Here is a 21,341-nt window from a genome sequence, read left to right as displayed (position 1 = left end):
TCCCTAGGATGAATTGCCCCCCAAGGGATCCATGATTTAATGCCTACTGGTCAAGTTGGCCGTAGGGTTGGCCATTAAGGTTGATCCTAGAGAAGATTTGGTTGAGGATAAGAATACATGGAATTAAGCTAACCATCGAGAAACCTTTCAAATAAAAGGCCAATAAGCATGTTGAGATTCTTGGCCTAAAGTTGTGCTTGCTCAATTTGGATCCTAAATTGCTCATATAGTTGTTGCAGGCTAGCCTATACATTTACGAAGTGCATGTAACACTCGAGCATGTTACTTAACGAAGATAACATGCACTCCAAAAGAGTCGGCTTTGAGGGTACGAGAAGTTAAGGCTTTGCCTCTGCAAGAATAGTTAGTAGACCTACTCATTGCATTGTAGAATCGGATCAAACACCACATACAGGTCCCATCGGGTGTGTTAAATTAGGTGTTTGGCTTGAAATTTGGTTGTTGGTAAGTCTATATGATGCCAAGCGTGACAAAACCTATTATGGCTCGATCCGGACTGAACGCCTATGACCTTAGGCGCTAAAATAGACTGAGAGGCCATGAGCGGTTATCTATGACCAATAATTAAAGTAGTTTAACTGTCTATCCAGCCACTTATAAATGAAACCATACGATTTGCAAAGGAGATGATTCATCATTCTAATAAGTTTTTTTTTTTTTTTTTCCTCACCATGATAGTAAAAATAGAAGGAACTCAATTGCATTAAATGAAATAAAAATGAAAACTTTTAAAAATATTCCTCGACGATCTAACGTTTGTAGCATAGGTAGCAGGGTCGTAGAACTAAGTCTTCCTTAGTTAAATGACTTAGGCATATATGAAGGGAATTACACTACTCCTAAGCTAGGATAAAATAAGATTAGATAGGCAATTGTGTTGTAGAGTGCGTTTGTGTTAGGTTGGCAAGGGTCAGATTTCTTTAATCTTTCTCCTATTTATAGAGTTTTGAAGCGGTAGCTGGAATGAGATCTTCATGATCACTCCTCACGTTGTTGATGTGGAAATAACTATTTGGGCCCGAAGACAGTTGTGGCCTGTTAGGCAATGCCATGTGTGGTAATTGTTTGTTGTGAGTTGGTCATTGGTCCCACACACATCCTTCTCTTGTTACGCATATTAGAATTCTCATGGTGGGACAAACTTATCAGAAGGTCTGGATTTTGTATGAACTTAATTGGTTTGGAGATATCCACTGGGTGGACTATAACTAGCGGTGCAATTGGTTGGATTGGAGACCTCCTCACAGTAATTTAGGGCCCTTTGGATAGAAGTAAATGGAGGTAAATGGAGAGAATTGGGAGTAAATGAAAGTAAATCATATTTTAAGTGTGTTTGGATAGAAGTAAATGCATGCAAATGAAATAAAATGAAAGTACATGGGCTTGTAAATGAAATCCTCCCTAAGAGAGAGGATTTGGAAGTAAATGGGGTGAAATGCCTTTTTGATCTCCCTTAGAGAGTAGTGTGGCTAAACAAAGGTGGTGACTAAGAACATGTCCACCATACACATGACATGCTAGTGATGCTTCAAAACCATTCAAATATTAGCTACATCACTAAAATCACACCAATAAAATGATCCAAACCGTCTAGAGGTTGGCCATCTAAATGGACGGTGTCATGATACCAACTTCAGGTGGACAACCTTTTCCTTACCTCTCTATTAACCGGCTTGACCATTTTAACGCAGTCATGATACCAACTTCATGTTACCTTGACTTTGATCTTATGGCTATTGTGTTGCCAGACTTGTGGTGCTATGTATGGTGGTTGATAAAATCATAGGCGTGGCAACTGATCTATACTGCGCTCCTATGTCATTCACCCGTTTGGTTTAATCGACGGTATTGACAACTTGGATCAACTTCGTTGTTGTATTGGTTGCATAATAGATACACACGCAATTTCCTTACTAAAGATCGTGAGGCTTCTTTGACTTGCCCCCATGTATGACGGGTGGCTTCAATTCTTCCTTTGTGGTCGTGGTTTGCTCTCAACTTGTCGATTGGTAGTTGTGGTTTGGCTCACAAGCATCTGACTTATGGCTGTCGTCAGATTGATCTTCAACCTTGGGGCATCACGCTTTTGTAAGTTGGGTGTGGTGACGTTTACTTTGGCCATGTATGGAAACAAGTCGGTGTCGACCTTCTCCTTTTTAGGGAACTGTAGTAGTCCTCTGTCGATGTTGGCTTGGAAGACATTCCTGAAAACGACATAATTGACCATGGAATCAAAATGAGTACCATGCCATTAGTAATACTTACTTTTCTTGAGTTCTTCGACCGATAAGATTCTTTGGTTTGCTGGAGCCTTAATGGATTTCCCCTCTAAAAGGTTGTTATAGATCTCTGGCACGAGTTGTGTCAAATGAGTACTGTTTGTCAACTTTGAATACATAATTTCTTGTATTTTATCCAGAAGGAGCGATCGCATCCTTCTTGGTCAGGGACTAGTAGACAAATGACTTTCTAGCCACAACTTCCGCCATATCTAACTCGGAGGTAGGGTCCTAATAATAGGTCCTTACTGAGGAATTCTTCTATTGGCTTTGGTTATTCAGATGGATAAATCAAATAACTCTTCGAATTCCATGCCTTTGAATTTCTTTCTCAATTCAATATTAGTTGTCCTGAGTCAGTTTAACAAATTCAGCCTTGAGCATGGTGACCAGACACCTATTCAGCACATTATTAAATCGGGCAATGTACTTATAAGCCATTTTCCACAATAATTGCATTGGATGGGATAAATCGGCAATTGAGACTTCCGGCTTAGTTTAGAAAAATTGTGCATTGAATTTCTCTTCCATTTTTGGTCTTGAGTTAATAAAATTAGGTGGCAGATTAATCTACCATGTAAAATCATGATTAGAAACTTCTCTACACCGGATGGTGAAGTGACTTGTGTGTTCAGCGGTCGATTGACCACACTCTCCTAAAAATAGAGTAAATTCAAGAGTCTATAGCCCATCGGTAACTCACAGTGTTGATCTATCCATTTAGTATAGGGCTTTCTATAAGTCAGTTTGTTTATATGCCGGCCTTATTGATGGGTCGCGACCTCTTGGTGCAAATCTTCTTGGCCCATCTGAGGGATATGAACTGATGATCGATGTTCCTAAATGATAGGGTTAATAACTGAAGGATCTGGGTTAAGCATTGGGGGAACCAGAGGCACAAGAAGTTTCTCCCAAAGCTATTCGATCCTTGAGACGAATTGCGCCCCAAGAACATCATGATTTAATGCCTCTTGGTCAAGTGGGCTGCAGAGTCGGCCATTGAGGTCGTTTCTCCTGATGCCGATTGGAGGTAGAAATTTTTAGCCAAATCGATATTGGTCGAACCTATTAATCTTTGATTGAGGAGGTATTAGTTGATCCTGAAGAATATTTGGTTGAGAATAGGGATACATGGAATTAGGTCGACCATCGAGAAACCTCCCGAACAAAAGGCCAATAACCTTATTGAGATTCTCGATCTGAACCCTTGCTTGCTTGGCCTGAAGCTGTGCTTGCTCAATTTGGTTCCTAAATTGGCCAGATAGTTGTTGCGGGCTAGCTTATACATTGTACAAAGTGCATGAAACACTCAAACGTGTTACTTAACGAAGATAATCCGCCTTCCAAAGGAGTTGTCTTTGAGGGCATGAGAAGTTGAAGCTTAGCCTCTGCAGGAATAGTTAGTGGACCTACTCATCACGTTGTAGAATCGGATCAAACACCATATACAAGTCCCATCGATCGTGTTGTTTAACTCAAAATTCAGTCGTTGGTAAGTGTGTATGATGCCAGGCGTGCCAGAACCTATTATGGTTCGATCCAAACTGAACACCTATGACCCCAAGCATTGAGATAGATAGAGAGACTGTGATTAGTCAGTCGTCTATAACCAATAATTAAAGTAATTCAATTGTCTATTCAATCACCTATAAATGAAACTAGACGATTTGCAAAGGAGCTGAATCATCATTCTAAAGAGGGTTTTTTATTTTTATTTTTATTTTTGCCTTTCACCTGAAATTATTTTTTCTAACCATGATAGTAAAAATAATTCGATTTGCACAATATGAGAGTAGAAGGAACTCAATTGCATTAAATGAAATAAAAATAAAAACTTTCAAAAATATTCCTCGACGATCCAACGTTTATGGCGTAGGTGATGACGTTCTAGAACTAAGTCTTCCTTAGTCCAACGACTTGGGCATATATGAAGGGAATTACAGTACTAAAATGACAAAAGTCATCTCATCCTTGCAAGCCAGTGCTTGGTACAGATGGAAGGGAATTAGACTGCTCCTATTCTAGGTTGATCTAGTGTATTAGCATAGACGTAGAAGATAACACTACTCCTAATCTATAACTTGTCCAATGTAGCAACATAGATGAGTTCAATTATACTACTCCTAAGGTAGGATAAAATATGATAAGATAGGTAGTTGTGTTCTAGAGTTCGTATGTGTTAGGTTGGCGATGGCTAGAGTTCTTTGATATTTCTCTTATTTATAGAGTTATGAGGTGATAGATGGAATGAGATCTTCGGGGTCACTCTTCACATTGTTGATGTGAAAATAGCTATTTGGGCCCGAAGATAGTTGTGGCCTGTTAGGCAACGCCATGTGTGGTAATTGTTTGTTGTGGGTTGGTCATTGGTCCCACACACATTCGGCTCCTATTATGCGGACTAGAATTCTTCTCATGGTGCCACTTGTTAGTGATTGCTATCTTTTTCTTCATATGAACATGAGTAATACATCATGAAAACTCGACCAACTTAGTGATATGTTGTTACTTTGCTTTTTAAGCAATTTCGACCGTAAGACTTCATCTATGTAATGCTATGGTGTATCGACCGAATTTATCACTTACCAACTATATTTTGGCCATTTTCAAACCCAAGGCTACCACAATGGGTAGTTGGTTCTGCCACGTGAGTGATATATATAACACATGTCCTATGGTAGGCTAATTATACTTACCTTTTTGGATTACTCGTGACTTTTCATATTCTAATTACATTCAGTCGTTGGGTAGCCCAAGAGATCTTTCATTTGTCTCATATTAAGATATTCATATTGGATCATTTGAGTTGCTAGATCTAACAATTATGCAAATCGTAAGTAGTTAACAAAAAGGAAAGTCCAAATCACCTATGATATATAACCAATTGTTCTATTTTCGTCCCTAAAAGAGCACATTAATTAGACGTTAATAACCATCGATCAATGGCTTATGAATTAATGGTCCACATCAATGCTTGAGATCCAATTGTCCATCAATGGTCAACAAACTAATGATCCATATCAATTAAAGAGATCCAGTCAGTGACATGGACCCACAAACTTGAGGGTCCACCTTCGATTGCTCGTGGTCTCTCAAGATCTTCGTCCTCACCCTGTCCAAATAGAACCTTAAATACTCAACCTTTTAAAAGTGGGGCATTTCATCTTTATCAAATTGCTCTATTAGTACGTAAGGAATGGCCTTTGTTTCAAACAAACGAAGATGGTTTCTGTACAACAATGACAGAAGGGGAGTTAATTATTTGTTACTCTGATTGCATATGAGGCTTGATAAGCAGCACTTGGAAATTATACACGTGGCATATGTTAAATTAAGTTAAACCAACTAAATTGTGGAACCTACATTCGCTAATCAGATTCACTGAACAATCCTAAGCTCTGATTAGTGGACACTTGTTTCTTGAAATAAGGCCATTGGATTTAATTTTCAACAGACCAATGAGTGTCCACTAATCTTATAGTCAGAATAATCATCAGATAAGTGTAATGTTTGGATCGTGATACATTTAAACTGGTATGCATAATTTGTATGGTTTACTTTGATTTATGATAAATCACGTATAACTTTGCTGAGCCCACACGCGCGTGCTCATGTACAAGCACACGTGTGTGAGCATGATACAATAGGTCCAAGATCTAATCCATCCATCAGAAAGACACCGCTATGTTGATTCTCTAACCCAAGAATCATGTTCAACCATTGCTCAGGTGATCTATAGTCTGCAAAACATATGTACGGCTCTGCAAAACTTCTCTGAAGTTTTCCAACCCATTCACCTGTTTCCAACGTTCGGGTGCATTTATTTTTGCAAAAAAAAAAAAAACATAAAAAAGATTGGACCAACGTGACAGACGTATTGGATCTCGTATCTATGTGCTATTTGTGTGTATTGCACATGCTGCAGATTGAACTAAGTTACGGTAGGTAATTTCCAAACTTCCAATGTACGTGCAATATCCAACCCATTCAATGGGTCAGGATTACCATAAGGATCATCTTTTCCAAAAAATCAACCACATCCAGTCATTAAGTGGTTCACATTGTCTTTTGATATTTACCAATGGCTAGATATTGTTTTCTACTGTGGCTCTCCTTATCAGTACATTTTGCTGATTTTTGCATTAGGTGATCCTTATTGTAGGATAGACTTATCAAAAGGTCTGGAGTTTGTAAGAACGTAATTGATTTAGAGATATCCACTGGGGGGGCCGTAACTAACGGTGAAACCTAGGCTGTTTGGATCGAAATAAATGGAGGTAAGCGGAGAGAGGTAGGGGTAAACAAAAGTAGATGATATTTTAAGTGTGTTTGGATAAAAATAAATGCTTGTTTGTGATCCTCGTATTTGTATCCCATTCAAAGCCAAGGATTTTTTTATTTTTTTGGCTAAATTATATATTTCAATGGACTTGTTATAATCAATCTATCAAATGTCACATATGTACATTGATTTGAGATATTAAAGCTGATTTGGGAAAATTTTCCAATGCAATCCAAATCCTCTCATTTAATTGTATTCAAACAAAATATTTGAATTCAAATATATTTTCATTTACTCCAATCCAAATACATGCCATTTACTCTCAAATCATTTACCGCTATTTCCATTTTCCATAAACCTCCAAAAATTTCAATGCATTCCAAATCCTCCTAAATCCTAATACATCACCACACTGTGACAAAGCCCAAAGTTTTTTTTTTTTTTCTCTCGTCTTGAATCTTTGTTACCAAAGGAAATATAAAAAGAATTACAGAAATAGAACTGGTTTTTGGTATCAGGGAATGGAATGGAGCTGTGCATCTCCGGACACGCTAAGCAGCTGCCTGGCTCGAACCCTGACCTGCAAACGGACGAGTGCGTGCATGCAATGCAAAGCAATCCGTGCCTGCTTCCTCACGCAAACACCGCGAACAACTGCCTGGAGCTTCACCAAGCTCCTTAGAGCCCGAAACGCCATCCTCGCCTGTTGCCACCCCAAAGAAAGCTAAAATATAAATGTGGTTTCTCCAGTTGAAATCTGTAGGATCCATTCCTGCCCGATGTGTGGCAATAGGTGGTCGAGCCAGCCCACAGTTGGACAGGTTTGTCAGGGCAAGTTAAATGTGTAGTCGATTGGGCTTGGGCTAGAAAATTAGCCCATTTAGGTTAACAGGCCAAGATCAGGTTGAACCCTATCTAACCCAATCATTTATTAATGGGCTAGGCCAGGTGACCCAACTGATTAAAATGATGTACGTGTATACGTCTATCAACAGGGCTTGGCATCTGCCCATTCTTAAGGGCCCGTTTTAAGTACCTTTAGTTAAGTTAATAAGTGACTTTTCTTAAATAAATTAGTTTAGTTATTATACCTAAATAAGTAGCTTTTTTGAAAAAGTAACTTATTTTTTTATTACTTCTCAACTTATGGGTGGGCCCTGCAGAGTTCCAACCCATGGTAGCTTTGGTCGAACTAAGGTTTGCTAAGCCCCTATGCAAGTATGACAGCCCATTTACACAGCACAAGTGTCTGTAATTTGGTCGTCCAACGGTGTAAATTTGTTTATTTTGATCAGAATCGTAGCCAAAACCAGCTCAAACCTTAACTCAAAACCAAGGTCCCTGTCCTCAATAAAAATGGACCCAGAAACCAGAGGAACCGACCTGGTAAGATACGAGCCCGATCAGCCAAGACCAGGTAATCTAGTACCTGATCTGCTGACCACGAAATCTAGCATGGTTGTGCCACAACTAGGCAAATCATCAGGTGGGTGTACCATTTATACACGGCGGCTCAAAACTATGGTTAGTGCAGTCGGCAGGTGGTGGGTCACACAGTTCAAAAAGTATGCTCAATGGCTAACATCCAACCAACTCACATGGCGGCCACCTAGTATTCAGGTCCCAATACTAAGTGGGGCCCACCTGATGAACAGCGTGGATCTCACACACGCATTCCACATTAGCTTTAGCAGGGTTCTTACCAAATGACCTCTGAAAAACGCTTGTATCTTGATTGCAGCCATGTCATCTTCGGAAAGTCTGATATACAGTCGCGGAGAGCAGCTGCCTTCCTTGTGTGTAGCCTTCTCTTTCACAACCTGTACTTCTCTTTGGATGGTATCATTGCTATTGCTGTGGAGAACGATAACTCTCTTACGAGGGGATTTTACGAGCTTGTTTCTGATGGTGCCCAGCCAGCTCCGATACATGGCCATTTTTCTTTCTCCTCTTGTGTTTGTAACGGTTTGGATGCTGGTTTTCTAAGCATGTTTCATTTTTTAAAGGGAGCATGAAATAAGGTAGCGTAAAGGTGAGGAATGTGCTTTACATGTATACAAGTTTGGTATAGAGAGAGAGAGAGAGAGAGAGAGAGAGAGAGAGAGAGAGAGAGAGAGACTTTGCTTTTCTTTTTCATTGTCATGAACGTGGAGGGATGTCCTTTGCTGGGACTGGGACTCGTCTTGAGAGCTTTGAATCTTTCTACACTGCTGCCCCACCAAGGAAACTTTTCCTTCAAAGCATAGGTCTCCTGCTAGTGCTGCTGAACCCATCCATGACTCCATAATGGCTTGTTTTGAACTCATAGAATCCAGATCGTCCATCTGGTTGGCCTTGCTGACTCAGATAGGAAAAGTAACCCATCAGCAACCAGGGAGAATAATGTGGCATTCAAAACAAGGTAAAAATACAAAAGGGAAGGAGATTCGAACGAATAGATCCTGACTTATAGTAATCATAGTTTAAAAAGCACAAAATTTGATTCGATGTTCTTCTGGTTTGGGCCAGGTTAACTTGGCTGAATTTCGAGTTGAATCAGTAAGTCTTAGAACTATGATTGCAATACAATACGTCAGGACATTGGCCTTTGAGCCTAGGTCATCTTCCAACGATCCAAACCGTTTATCTGACAAGTCCCACTTTGTATGGTGCATAGACAACAAATAAACACTCTGAATTGGATTATTTCAATTTGATAGTTTGGCTCTTCTGCTTTGAACATGAACTGTCACTGTAACTTATATGATCAAAAGGTTGAAATATGCAATCCAAGATTTTTCCAAGGCATCCCAAGTGGGCTCCTAGTAAATAAATAGTTTGGGTCATTGAAAAATACACATCCAATGGCTAGAGTCCCAATGTATCAAATTGAAATTGGTAAGGATGTATTTGAGCAAACCTCAAAGGTCAATTTGTCCAATATGTCCACTGAATTGGTTCCCACAATGCAATGTTTTAAAATCACCTTTGACAGATGATCCTAACTGTCCATTCAAAGGTTATGGAGGCGGATGGTACATATTGATCATACTACAAAAGGTTCAATCATTGATCTAGAACATCCATCATGTGGTCCTACTGATGATATTAAAAAATGGTTACATAACAGCCATTACATGGTAATAGTAATGGTGGGAGCCGTCATGTGATAAGAGGTTGTAACGGCCATTCCAAAGAAATTAGCCTGTAACAGTCGGATACAGGGCCAACACATTTTCTTCTATGAGACCATAACAGCTGTTATGGCTGTTAAGGAATTTATCCTAATGGCCATAAGGTTGGCCATTACAGCTACCGTTAACCTGGGTCCTACCCTTGATTGCCAATCCATCTCAAACTATGACTTTCGTTGGATTATCCCAACCATCAATTCAATAGTTAGGGACATTGATGGTCCACATTGATTAGGTTGAAAATGGTCCAACCATTTAATCCAGATCATCCATAGCATGGGTCCATCCTTGATTGCTCATCCCTCTAAAACCACTTGCCCTCAATTGTCCTAATTGTCCATTCAATGCCTAGGGAAATGGACTGTCCACGTTGATCATAGCATAAACAATTTGAATGTTGATCTAGACCATCCATTTTGTGGATCCCATCCTTGATTCTCCATCCCTCACAAAAAATCCCTTTCATCACATAATCCTAATCTTTCGATTAGTGTCTAGGGGAATGGACAAACATAGATCTTGCCAATTTCTTTTAAAAAATCACTTGTGATATGATCCTAACCTTCCAATCAATGCATAAGGGAATGGGCGGTCAATATTTACATACTACAAGAAGTCTTATCATTGATGTAAACCATTCATTGTGTGAGTCCCACCTTTGATTGCCCACGCTTCTCAAAATCACTTTGATCAATGATGCTATCCAATCAATGGCTAGGGAAATGGATGGTCCACACAAATGGTTCCGTCATTGGTTTGGATCCTATATCATGTGGGTCACACTTTGATTGTTGGATGATCCTAGCCATCACATGTTTCCCACCTTTAATTGCACATTCCCGTCAAAATGAGGTCTCTCGTGGAAATCTGGAACAAAATTCCTAGTTTTTGTGGGTTACATGTGGTGCTTTAAGATGGATGGTGGCACATGTTGCACATTGGCACATGCGGGCACTTTGAGGATGAGCAATGACACAAGTGACGACCATGTGGGGCACTTTACAAAACGAGGGGTCATTTGCACTCATTCTCATCAATTTTTTGAAAATGATGTTTCTTTAAGTCAGGAAAAAAGGGAAAATTTTCAGGAAATGAAAACGGCACTTCGAGGAAATTTTAAAAACAACAGAAAATGACATTTCCACAATTTATACTTCCACAAGTTCAAACAGGTCCTTAGGGAAATCCAAAATCCAAAAGGAGGAGGGATGTTGGAAGTTGTGCCCAACTAAAGACTTTCCAAACAAAGCTGGGAAATTTCGGTACACATGGGCCACAATTTGTACAGTCTCCTAGCCATTGATCATATGGTTAGAAACATCCAACCAAAGTGACTTTGAGAAGACGTGCAATCAATGGCAGGCCCTATATGACGCATGGTCAAGATCAATGACCTTTTCTAGTATAATAAATTGGAGAATTTTTTTTTTTTTTTTTTCTGAGCCATTGATCAAATGGTTTTCATGATCCAATCAATGTGAGAGGGATGGGCAATCAAAGGTGAGCCCACACAATCGGCCCCAGGACTCCATTTCTATAGCTGCTGGCCAGATGGTTAGAGCCATCTAATCATAGTGATATTTTTAGAGTATGGGTTATCAAAGGGGGGTTTACATGATGAAAAGTCCGTAGAACTGATAAAACCTGTTCTAGTATAATCAGTATGGACCCTTCATTTTCCCAGTCATTGACCATTCAATCAAAGCGATTTTTAAGAAGGATGTGTAGTCAAAGTTGGCAACAGTTGATAGACGATTTAGATAACTAATCAGACCTCCAATATGCGGCCCAAATGGTTAGGATCATCCAATAAAAGTGATTTTCGAAGGGATGGCAATCAAAGGTGAGCCTACATGACCAGCGATCTACATAATTAATAGACCTCTAACATCCTCAATTTGAAACATCCTTTCACATTCATTTATCAGATTGTTAGGATCATCTGAAATAGATGGGATTGGCAATCATAAGTGTGATGGACAGCCTAATTCAATGATTAGACCTTCTCACACCATCCCTTTTCCCTAGCCATTGATCAGATGATTTAGATCATGTGATCAACCAATCAATAGTCCATTTTCCAACCATTAAATCGAATGGTTAGAGTTATCCAAGCAATGTTATTAATGAGAGTCACTGGCAATCAAAGGTGGGGTTCACATGATGGACAGTCCAGGCAATGTGAATCAACTAGGTGAGAGGGTGTGTGTGGAAAAAAAAAAAAGCGCTAGGTGAGAGACCTTTTACTCAGGAAGTAGACAATATAAATCAAACGGATTACAAAATTTTCCTAGGAAATATCATAATAGGATGAAGCAAACACAATTTGCTCTTTCTGGGAAAACAGGTAAACAAGAACCAAAAGTTCCTAGGATCATCTGTTGTGGCCCACCATAGGCAATGCATGCAAGATGGGATGACTCCAAACTCATAATTGTACAAGCCTGTGTACACGGTAGTGAGTAGGTATGAACAGGGGTGCAACTTGGACAGGTTGGGTCAGGATGAGGGTCAACCCAAGCTAACCCAACCTCAAGAAGAGTCGGCCCACGGTATTGAATGTTCAAAGCCTAAAACAATTCGGAACAGATCAGGTAAACCAAGCTAGATCAGGCTAACACCTGCAAGTAGTAAAGTATAAAATCAAACCTCTAACTATCCAATAACATCATTAAAGTCATACCCATAACTCCATAACACTAACAAATTTATGTCCAGAATCACTACTGATAAACAAATAAAATTAAAGAAATAGATTTTTTTTAAAAAAAAAAAAAAAAAAACTCACTAATGTTTAGAGAGATTATTCAAAAGACATCGGACCACTCTGTATGACAGCCCTAGGTCAGTTCCAATCATGAACCCTATTTTCCATGCATAGATAGTTCAGATTATCAACCGTATATAGCATAGAGCCCACAACATGGATGGTTCCAATTATGAACCCTATTTCTATGCAAGACATAATTTTACATTTATATCTTGTATGTTAGTCATGACGACTCATATACTACTTATAAGGCCAGGTTTGGTACGGCTTTGGTCGCCCAAGGCCTCAACTAAAGCCCAACCAAACATCGGTCTGATTGGGGCCAGGTTGAGGATTTTCAGCTCAGGTCCAACCCAACCTAAAGTTCGGTTCAGTCTATTGGGTTGGTGCTGATCCAACCCAAGTTGCAACCCCTAGGTATGATCACCATGAGGAGCCCTCCTTAACATACACTTATAGCCAACACCAAGAATGATGATGGGATCCACTTACTTTTCAAGTTGACCTAAACAATATAATAGCAATAAAATACCCACATTATACACGAATTGCCAAAGTGTTTAGGATGACCAAGATCATAAGGATCCAAACATCACAACTCAAAGTTTCATGCATTGTTGTCATGTGCGATCGCATATGCGCATATCCATATGCAGATCGCATATGCAATCTGGCACATATGCGATCGCATATGTTGCATATGCGAAAATATGCGATCGCATACTGCATATGCGATCGCATATTGGCCATGGCACATTGAATTTTCTTTTTTTGCAAAAAAAATAACATTTTGTCTATAAAAAGGCTTCCAAATCTCCTCCATTTGCAATATTCTCACTCCAAAACTCTCTTACTCTATTTTTCTCTTACATTTCTTAATTACAAGTGGTCTTAATCTCCCTCTCTCTTGTATTTCCTACTTCCAAGTGATCTCTCTCTCTCTCTCTCTCTCTCTCTCTCTCTCTCTCTCTCTCTCTCTCTCTCTTGGAAGTTGGAAGATCAAGATTCAAGCACTTTTAAGTTTCAAGGAAGATAGCTTGTTGATTTTCTGATTTTCTACCATAATAAATAAATAGCTTGTTCATTTTGTTGTTACTTCTTGTTAACTATATTGTTAAATGTGGATGACTTGATGTTTAATTCATTGTTTAATTGATTTTATCTCTTTCAAATGTATTTTAAATATGTAAAATTAGTTATCTATTAACTTAGAAAAGTTCTTATATTTTTTTACAATTTTTTGAATTTTTTCCATATATATATATATATATATATATATATATATATATATTATATATATATATATATATATATATATATATATATATATATATGCGATCGCATATGCGATTTGACAACATTGGTTTCATGAAACAGAAGAGTTGCCAACCAAACAACACAACATATACTTTTTCCAAGAAGTGAATGCCATGGAACTAGGCTTTCTAGGAGAGTATTGGATGTACTTGACAGTAGGTGGGCCATTGGCACTTGTTTGTGCAAAATAGGTTTGTCTCTTGTCCATGGGCACTTGTTTGTTGAAATATGATCATCCGATCATAAAATATAGACAACTAAGAACATCAAATATTTGCCATAAATGATCAAGGTGAACATGACTAAAAACAAGAATATCATCGAAATAGATGACTATGAATTTCCAATAAAAGGGTCGGAATACCTTTGTCATTAGCCTCATGAAAGTGCTTAGTGATTTGAAAGGGCCGAATGGCATCACGAGCCACTCGTACAACCCATCTCAAATCTTAAATGCAGTCTTTCCACACATTCCTAGGTTGGATTAGTATTTGACTATCTTCACTCCTCTAATCAATCTTTGAAAAGTCTTTTGCTCCATACAACATGTCTAGCATATCGTCCAAGCAAGGAATAGGAAATTGGTATTTAATAGTAATCCAGTTGATCGCATGATTGTCCACACACATTCTCCAAGAACTATCTTTCTTAGGGGCTCATAATACAAGAGCAACACATAGTGATATGCTTTCTTGAATTAAACCCTTCTATAGCAACTTAGTAACCAGTTTGTTGAGTTCAACATGTTCAGTCAGACTCATTTGGTATTGCACAAGATTCGTTGGGGCCGTTTGGATGGGAGTTAATGGAGGTAAATGGGGGGAATTGGGTGTAAATGGTATTTGGGTGTTTGGATGGAAGTAAATGCATGGAAATGATATGAAATGGGAGTAAATGGGCATGTAAATGAAATCTTCTCTACAGGAGAGGATTTGGAAGTAAATGGGTGTGAAATGCCTTTTTGACCTCCCTTGGAGGGTGGCATGACTAAAAAAAGGTGGCATTACGCACATATCCGCCATGCACAAGGCATGCTAATGATACTCCAAAACAATTCAATTACCGGCTACATCACTAAAACCCCACCAATAGAATGATCCAAACTATCCAAAGGTAGGCCATCTAAATGGATAGTTAAAAAGGTGTTGACAAGTTGCTTGTTCGCGATCTTTACATTTGTAGACCACTTGAGGCTCAAAATTTTCCCATTTTAAGCTAAACTATATATTTCAATGGGCTTATTACAAACATTCTGTTAAATATCCAATATGTGTACTAGTTTGAGATATTAAAGCTGATTTGGGATATCACATATGTTCCTGTAAATATATTGAAAAATTCCAATGCATTCCAATTCCTCCCATTTAGTCCCATCCAGACAAAATATTTGGATTTCAAATGCATTTCATTTACTCTCATCCAAACACAACTAAGTCATTTACTCCTAATTCATTTACCTCCAATTCCATTTCCCATTTACCTCCATTTACAAGCTCCCAATCAAGCCCTTAGACTCAAACTTGACACTAAATCAATGTGGTGTTGAATGTCTTATAAGATGAAATCCAACAAGTTCTTAGGGCACCAAGTCTTCATATTCATGAAGGAGCTCTTGTACAAGAGGTATAACATCTCATTGTTGTCTTTTTAACAACCAAGACATAAATGACGCTAGTCTCCTTGCTTTCCTTTGTAAACTTTTCTACACTTAGCGATTTTTTACCCTCATTTGTATCATATTTAGGCCTTGGAAGAAGTTTTATTGTGGAGAATGTGATATTAACATTATACTTAACAAAGGCATAAGTGTTAGCTTGAGTCAAATGCTATCTCGGCCCCATAACCACGACCTCCCTAACAAAATGTGGCATGCATCCATTGGGATCATGCCACATCGCAACTCGTCCTTGTACTTACATCTAGTAGATAAGGAAACTAAACACCTAGAGTTAACAGAAACTTCTCCCATTTTCTTAAATTAATGAATTTGTTATGGGCATGGATGCATATGTTCTTTGAGTTTTAATTTATCCATTATTTTTTGTTAGACAATGTTCTTACCGCTCCCCTCATCTACCAAAGTCGTGCATATCTTCCCATCAGAAGTGCAAGTGATGCAAAAGATATTGTATCGCAGTCATTACCCCTCATCAATCACATGAGGTGTCGATAGCATTATCCATTGGGTAACCAATGACCTGTCCCTGTCGCCATAAACATTCGCCACATCTTCCCCAACATGTGCCCCATCCTCGTATGCATGTTCTTCATATTTTGTGTCATCTTCAGCTTTCATTTGTGTACAGTCGAGAGTATCTTCAAAGTATTTTCCTTGGCCAATTTTTTCTTTAATTGTGGATTGATGTTTAAGACAATGAAAAAAACGATGTCCCGGTTGCCCACACTTAAAGCACATAAAATGAGTGTTGTTTTGCCCCATCTTGGGTGCACCAGACCTTCGTCCATAATGAACCACCCCCGCCCCTCGGGGTTGAGATCTGGCTTCATTATTGGACGTTGGCTCATTGTCCCTCGACCTATAAGAGGTCCTAGGTTGCCTTATGTGGGAAGTTAGCATGTTGCCCCATTATTGGTGACGGTCCTCGTGGGGCACCAAATTGTTTCCTAAGTACCCAATTATCTTCCACACAATTAAATGCGCAAGTCATAGATAGGAATCTTTTTTTTTCTTTTCTTTTCCATCTTTTCCTAAGGGGGTGTTTAGTTTTCCAATTACAACAGTAATTGGCTAGAAATGGGTAATCCTTACCTATTTAATTGTGTGGTGACATCACTTACATTTGATTTTAACGATTACAATCCATCGTTGTTTGTTTCACAGTAGCATAAGTGTAAAGATGGTAATTTAATAACTTAAAAACATAATGATTACTTATTTGCTTTGTAGGTGTAATTGACCATTGATTTTTGTGCTGCAATTCTCTCTTAAACAAACACCCAGAAATGATAGTTATGGCCCATTTACATTGAATTACATTGGAAAGTGGAAAACCAAACAGAACCTAAGAATTTACTTTTTCCTTACCCTGACAATTGTCCCACCATGCTAATACGTAACCCAAAAACTTCATAGCTATTAACTTTACCTTTCAATTGTCCGCGATTTCCTTATATTTGAACATTTTTCTACCTTATTTAGCCAATTGATGAAGTTGTCAATGTAAAACGAACTATGGAATTCTGAAATTTCTACCTAAATTCCGGATTCTTTGTCATATTTCAATAATCAAAAGATTCAATCATTAGAATCTTCACAAACTGGGGCTGCTCATTGTTGGCTAGGACCTTGGCAGTGACCTTCTCCTACGTGTCCAAGTGCTCCAAGTTCAGCCTTTGGTTCCCTCCACACCAAAGCTCTCCCACTTGATTGGTGAGATTTCCTACCATATGCGTGAGTTGATCTACTTAGTCTATGAGTGCGTGGATTAATTGAGCTACTAGCACGAACTCTTCCTATACCACCCCCTTCAACATCATTACGAGATGACATAGTTCAGAATCCCTAAATATGACCTGCACTGGTTTCAAAATGGTACAATCCAATTATTGAGTGATCGTGACACCCAAATCGCAAAGATATTGACAACAATACACCCACAAGAATATTTGAATAGAGAGGGAGAAAACCTTATTGATATCAAACTTCTTTTCACAATACTGAAGAAAAACTCAAACTTTAGAGAATTTTGGAATACTTACCTCCTACACCCCCTCTTTCATAAGCCTTAAAGAATCTTTAATGAGGATCCCCCAAACTAAGAGATTGATTTCAAATCAATCATAGTTGATTTCAAATCAATCTAATTTACTTAAAATGATAAAAGCTTAATAACAATAAAAGCAAATCTAGGAAATAATCCTCAAAATCTTCAATCACATCTTTAAATTGGCCCCAGATAATCTATCACTTCCATATCTCCCCACAAATAGTAAATTGTAGTTCTTGATATTTAGGCCTCAAATTTATAAATAAATAATTCAAAATCAATACATATTGGGCCCTACATGGGTTGTCTGTTGGCCTGCATCAACCACCCAGTTCAAATCCATTGATTGGATGGTTAGGATCATCATATTGGAGTGGTTTATAGAGAGGTTATTAAAGATTTGCCACCCATGATGGACAATAAAGACTAATGATTGAAAATTTCTCTATATAATCAATATAGACCATCTATTTTCCTATCCATGATTGGATTTTTAGAATCACCCATCAAAGGAATGACTCATGATGGATTGCTTAGATCCATTATTGGACAAATTTTATATTGTATTTGTTTCAATCATTAATTCTAATGACTATTAATTGGATGGTTTGAATAATCCAATCCTATATATGATTTTAAAGGACTCAGAACCTCTTTCCTAAAATGTAAATTTGACTAGCCCAATTGAACAACAAATCTAGAAATCATGAATTAAACAAGCAAAAGGCCAAATAATACATTTGAGAACTTCCATTTTCATAAAGATACCAATAAATGAAGTTTCATCCAAAGCCAAGCCTTAATTGTTACTTTCCTTCTTTCATTCCAAATTTTTAAAGGGTGGTTTGACCTAATTTAGGATGTGAAAGTTGGACCAACAGGATTTAAGAAGTTTCTTCCATTTGAGATTTCTTCTAAAGAAGGTTCTAAATAGCCATACAACAATACTCACGATATGAGACCTTCAATTGAATTCAAAAGGTTTCTATGTGATTCCTGTACCTAGAATTACCCCAAGAAACATGCCTCTTCCAGAATTGAGAGTTGAGACCTCTTCAACATTCTACCTTCATCTACCTCCTTTATCTTCATTTCTTCTATCTGTCTTGGTTCCTATATTACTCCACACACTTCATATGAGTTTCTTTTTTCCTTTTCTTTTCCTTTTACTTGTCGGAGAGATCAAACCTTTCAAGCATTCATACAATCTACTACCAGTATTGGACAACTAAATTAGTGGAAAGAAGATACATCTATGAACTATTTAAGATTAGAAGAAATCAGGATTTCAATTCTTGAATTTGCCTCCACCAGGAAATGAAGTCTTTTTTATGCATTGAAGATGGGACCATAGATGGGCATCTTTGGCAAAACAGAATCGTAAAGCTGACTCCAAACAGTTGGCACAAGGCTATGATAATGGCGGGTGGGGACACCAGGCATAAGGAAACAAATCAATGATAATAAGGACCTCTCTAAACAAGTGTGGAACTAAAATTAAAGCATACATCTCAAATACAAAATCTATGGAGTGAGAAGGGTACCTTTTCTCATCCCAACAAAGGAAATGAGAGGTGGTGCTCCTAATTCTGGATTAGGCACATCAACATAACCAATCTTTCACTGCTTTTCCTCTGGCAACAAATCTTCCAACATTCTTTCTATCAATTTTTAAAGGGCTATTCATCCGAAACATCATCTCTGAAACCAACAATTTAATGGGAGATTCCCCTCTAATGCTACTGTGCTTACCCGATCCACAAACCACTGAAATTTCCAAAGGAACAACTGCTTCTGCACAAAGCCTTGTTCTCAGCTCTTCTACCCACTGCAATAGGATTAAAAAGGCAGAAACCAAGTGCAATCCATGCATATCCAATTTCCCTTCTGATGAAGACCATTCCAAGATCTCAACCAACACCCCTGAGCTAACCAACTCCCGAACCAACAAAACCTCATCAGTTGTAAGCTTGGTAAACAGTTCTTCGATCGAGAGGGGAAGAGATTTAGGCTCTTCAAGCATTGACATGATTGTCGGGCATGAATTTAGGACCGAATTGTACGTTCGAATGGAAAATGCAATTTCTAAATCCTTCATCCTTCCGAGCCAAGAATCCATTTCAGATAATTCCCCATGGACCCCGTAACAAGACAGAACCATATTTGCACAGACTGTATCCAAAGCAAACCCACAATCCTCCATTTTGTGAAGAATTCTTCTCATATCAGAAAACAATCCAGACCGTCCATATCCAAGCACAACCAGTCTGAACTCAAATGCAGAGGGTCTATGCCCTGCATTTCCCATTTTTTCGAGCATTTCTTCTGCATCGCATGGTAGGTCCAATAAACACAAGCCGTTGATCATAGACACGTAGGATCGACGGCCCAGAGAGGATGACTGGGGCAGCACTTGCTTCAGACATTCGTAGGAATCAAAGACCTGCTGCTTCAATCTGTGCTCCGAGTAAGATTCCACAAGATTGAGGTAAAAGAGAGCTAGATCTTGGTGTCCCATATTCAGAATGGATTCTGAAATTAGAGCTTGTGATTCGAGGACGAGGCCGTGCTTGCCAAGCAACGCAACGACATCTGCTGTAAGTTTCGGGTTGAATTTGAACCATGGCGTCTTACAGATTCTTCTATACATCTACAAAATTCACCACCATTTTGGGAAAAAAAAAATTTGAAAAAAAAGAAGGGCCAGGATTCATCCTCTTCACATTTGGGCACTCGTGTACGGCCATCCAGACCATCCAGAGCACATTGTGGATCGATCATGTTTCCAAAATCATATTGACAAAGTAATCTTAACCATTCAGTCAACGCCTCTCAAATGGATGGTTGAAGTAAAGTGGGCCAGATTGCAGCAGAGGAAATCAGATGGTTGATATCGTCTTGTCAATGCAATTTTTGGGTATGCTCTAGTAACAAACAGATAGCGATTTGGACGGCCTGGATCGCAGTAAAACTACGCAATGTGTAAGGATGAAGAGTCACCACAATCATAGGAGTCTACTTACAGGGAGGGCGAGAGATGGGAGGTCGTTGGAGAGAAGATGGGAGAGCGCGTTGAGAGAGACGGACTTGGAAGATGAAGCGACGAACTTGCGGATGAGGCTATCCGCTGAGGTGGGTTCAGACACGCGGATGGACGAGAGGAGTCTGTGGCCATGCTTGCTGAGGGCGGACGACCGTACAACAGGAAAAGGAGGACGGGATGAGGAAGAAGAGCAGGAGAAGAGCACGCACAACATGGACATCTGTTGCAGACGAATCGCCGTTGAGGAATCATATGAATAATCAACGGGCTGGGTTAGGCCTTTTGTCTAAGCTCGTCCTGCAGCGAGCCCAAATACGGCCTGGGCCTGTGAAGGGCCAAAATAAATAAGGCCGAGAATGTTCAAACAAGGCCGGCCCAAGCCCAAGCCCGAGAGGGAGGGAAGGAGAGAGAACATAATAGAGGTGGAAACGGGAGATGGAGATGCTCCAATCGAGCATAAGCATGTGATTCGTTGCAATGGAAGAGGGGTCGTTTTAGGGTGTGCATCAAGTCGAGTCGGATTGAGTTATGGCTGACTTGACTCCATCTGGTTTTGAAATAAACCTGACCCGAACTCAACCTGACTTGAAACCAAGTCCAACATACTTGACCCGATCCTAGTCGGTTTATACTAATTCGGATCGAGTTTGACCTGGTCACAAATACCGAGTCAGGTCGAGTCAGCACCAAGTTAGGTCGGGTGCAGCAGGTATCCAGGGGCTAAAATC

At 39.1% G+C, this 21,341-nt stretch overlaps 1 protein-coding gene across 3 annotated transcripts; it reads right to left on the bottom strand.

Annotated features, from left to right (window-relative positions):
- Positions 1-6,808: 6,808 nt before the first annotated feature.
- LOC131243228 (pentatricopeptide repeat-containing protein At2g17033) lies at positions 6,809-20,968 on the bottom strand. Of its 3 annotated transcripts, none has more exons than XM_058242422.1 (3): positions 20,594-20,953; positions 8,286-8,564; positions 6,809-7,285 (listed from the first exon to the last, which is right to left on the bottom strand). In XM_058242422.1, the coding sequence occupies exons 1-3, from the start codon at positions 20,831-20,833 to the stop codon at positions 7,097-7,099; spliced, it is 708 nt and encodes a 235-aa protein (XP_058098405.1). In that variant the 5' UTR covers positions 20,834-20,953; the 3' UTR covers positions 6,809-7,096. The 3 variants fall into 3 exon arrangements, with proteins under 3 accessions (XP_058098405.1, XP_058098404.1, XP_058098403.1); XM_058242421.1 differs by lacking the exon at positions 8,286-8,564 and adding an exon at positions 19,115-20,220 and having other exon boundaries at positions 7,152-7,285; positions 20,594-20,967; XM_058242420.1 differs by lacking the exons at positions 6,809-7,285; positions 8,286-8,564 and adding exons at positions 12,020-12,376; positions 19,115-20,220 and having other exon boundaries at positions 20,594-20,968.
- Between the last annotated feature and the right edge of the window lie 373 nt (positions 20,969-21,341).

The sequence above is a fragment of the Magnolia sinica genome, chromosome 4 (assembly GCF_029962835.1).
Source record: "Magnolia sinica isolate HGM2019 chromosome 4, MsV1, whole genome shotgun sequence".
NCBI classification, from domain to species: Eukaryota; Viridiplantae; Streptophyta; class Magnoliopsida; order Magnoliales; family Magnoliaceae; genus Magnolia; species Magnolia sinica.
Note: the sequence above shows the minus strand (reverse complement) of the source record. Positions and strands in the feature narration are given on the sequence as shown.

Coding starts and splice junctions, on each gene's coding strand:
- LOC131243228 (XM_058242420.1), bottom strand. CDS start 20,833: ATGTCCATGTTGTGCGTGCTCTTCTCCTGCTCTTCTTCCTCATCCCGT. Junction 20,221..20,593: donor TCCCATCTCTCGCCCTCCCT/GTAAGTAGACTC, acceptor TGAATTTTGTAG/ATGTATAGAAGAATCTGTAA.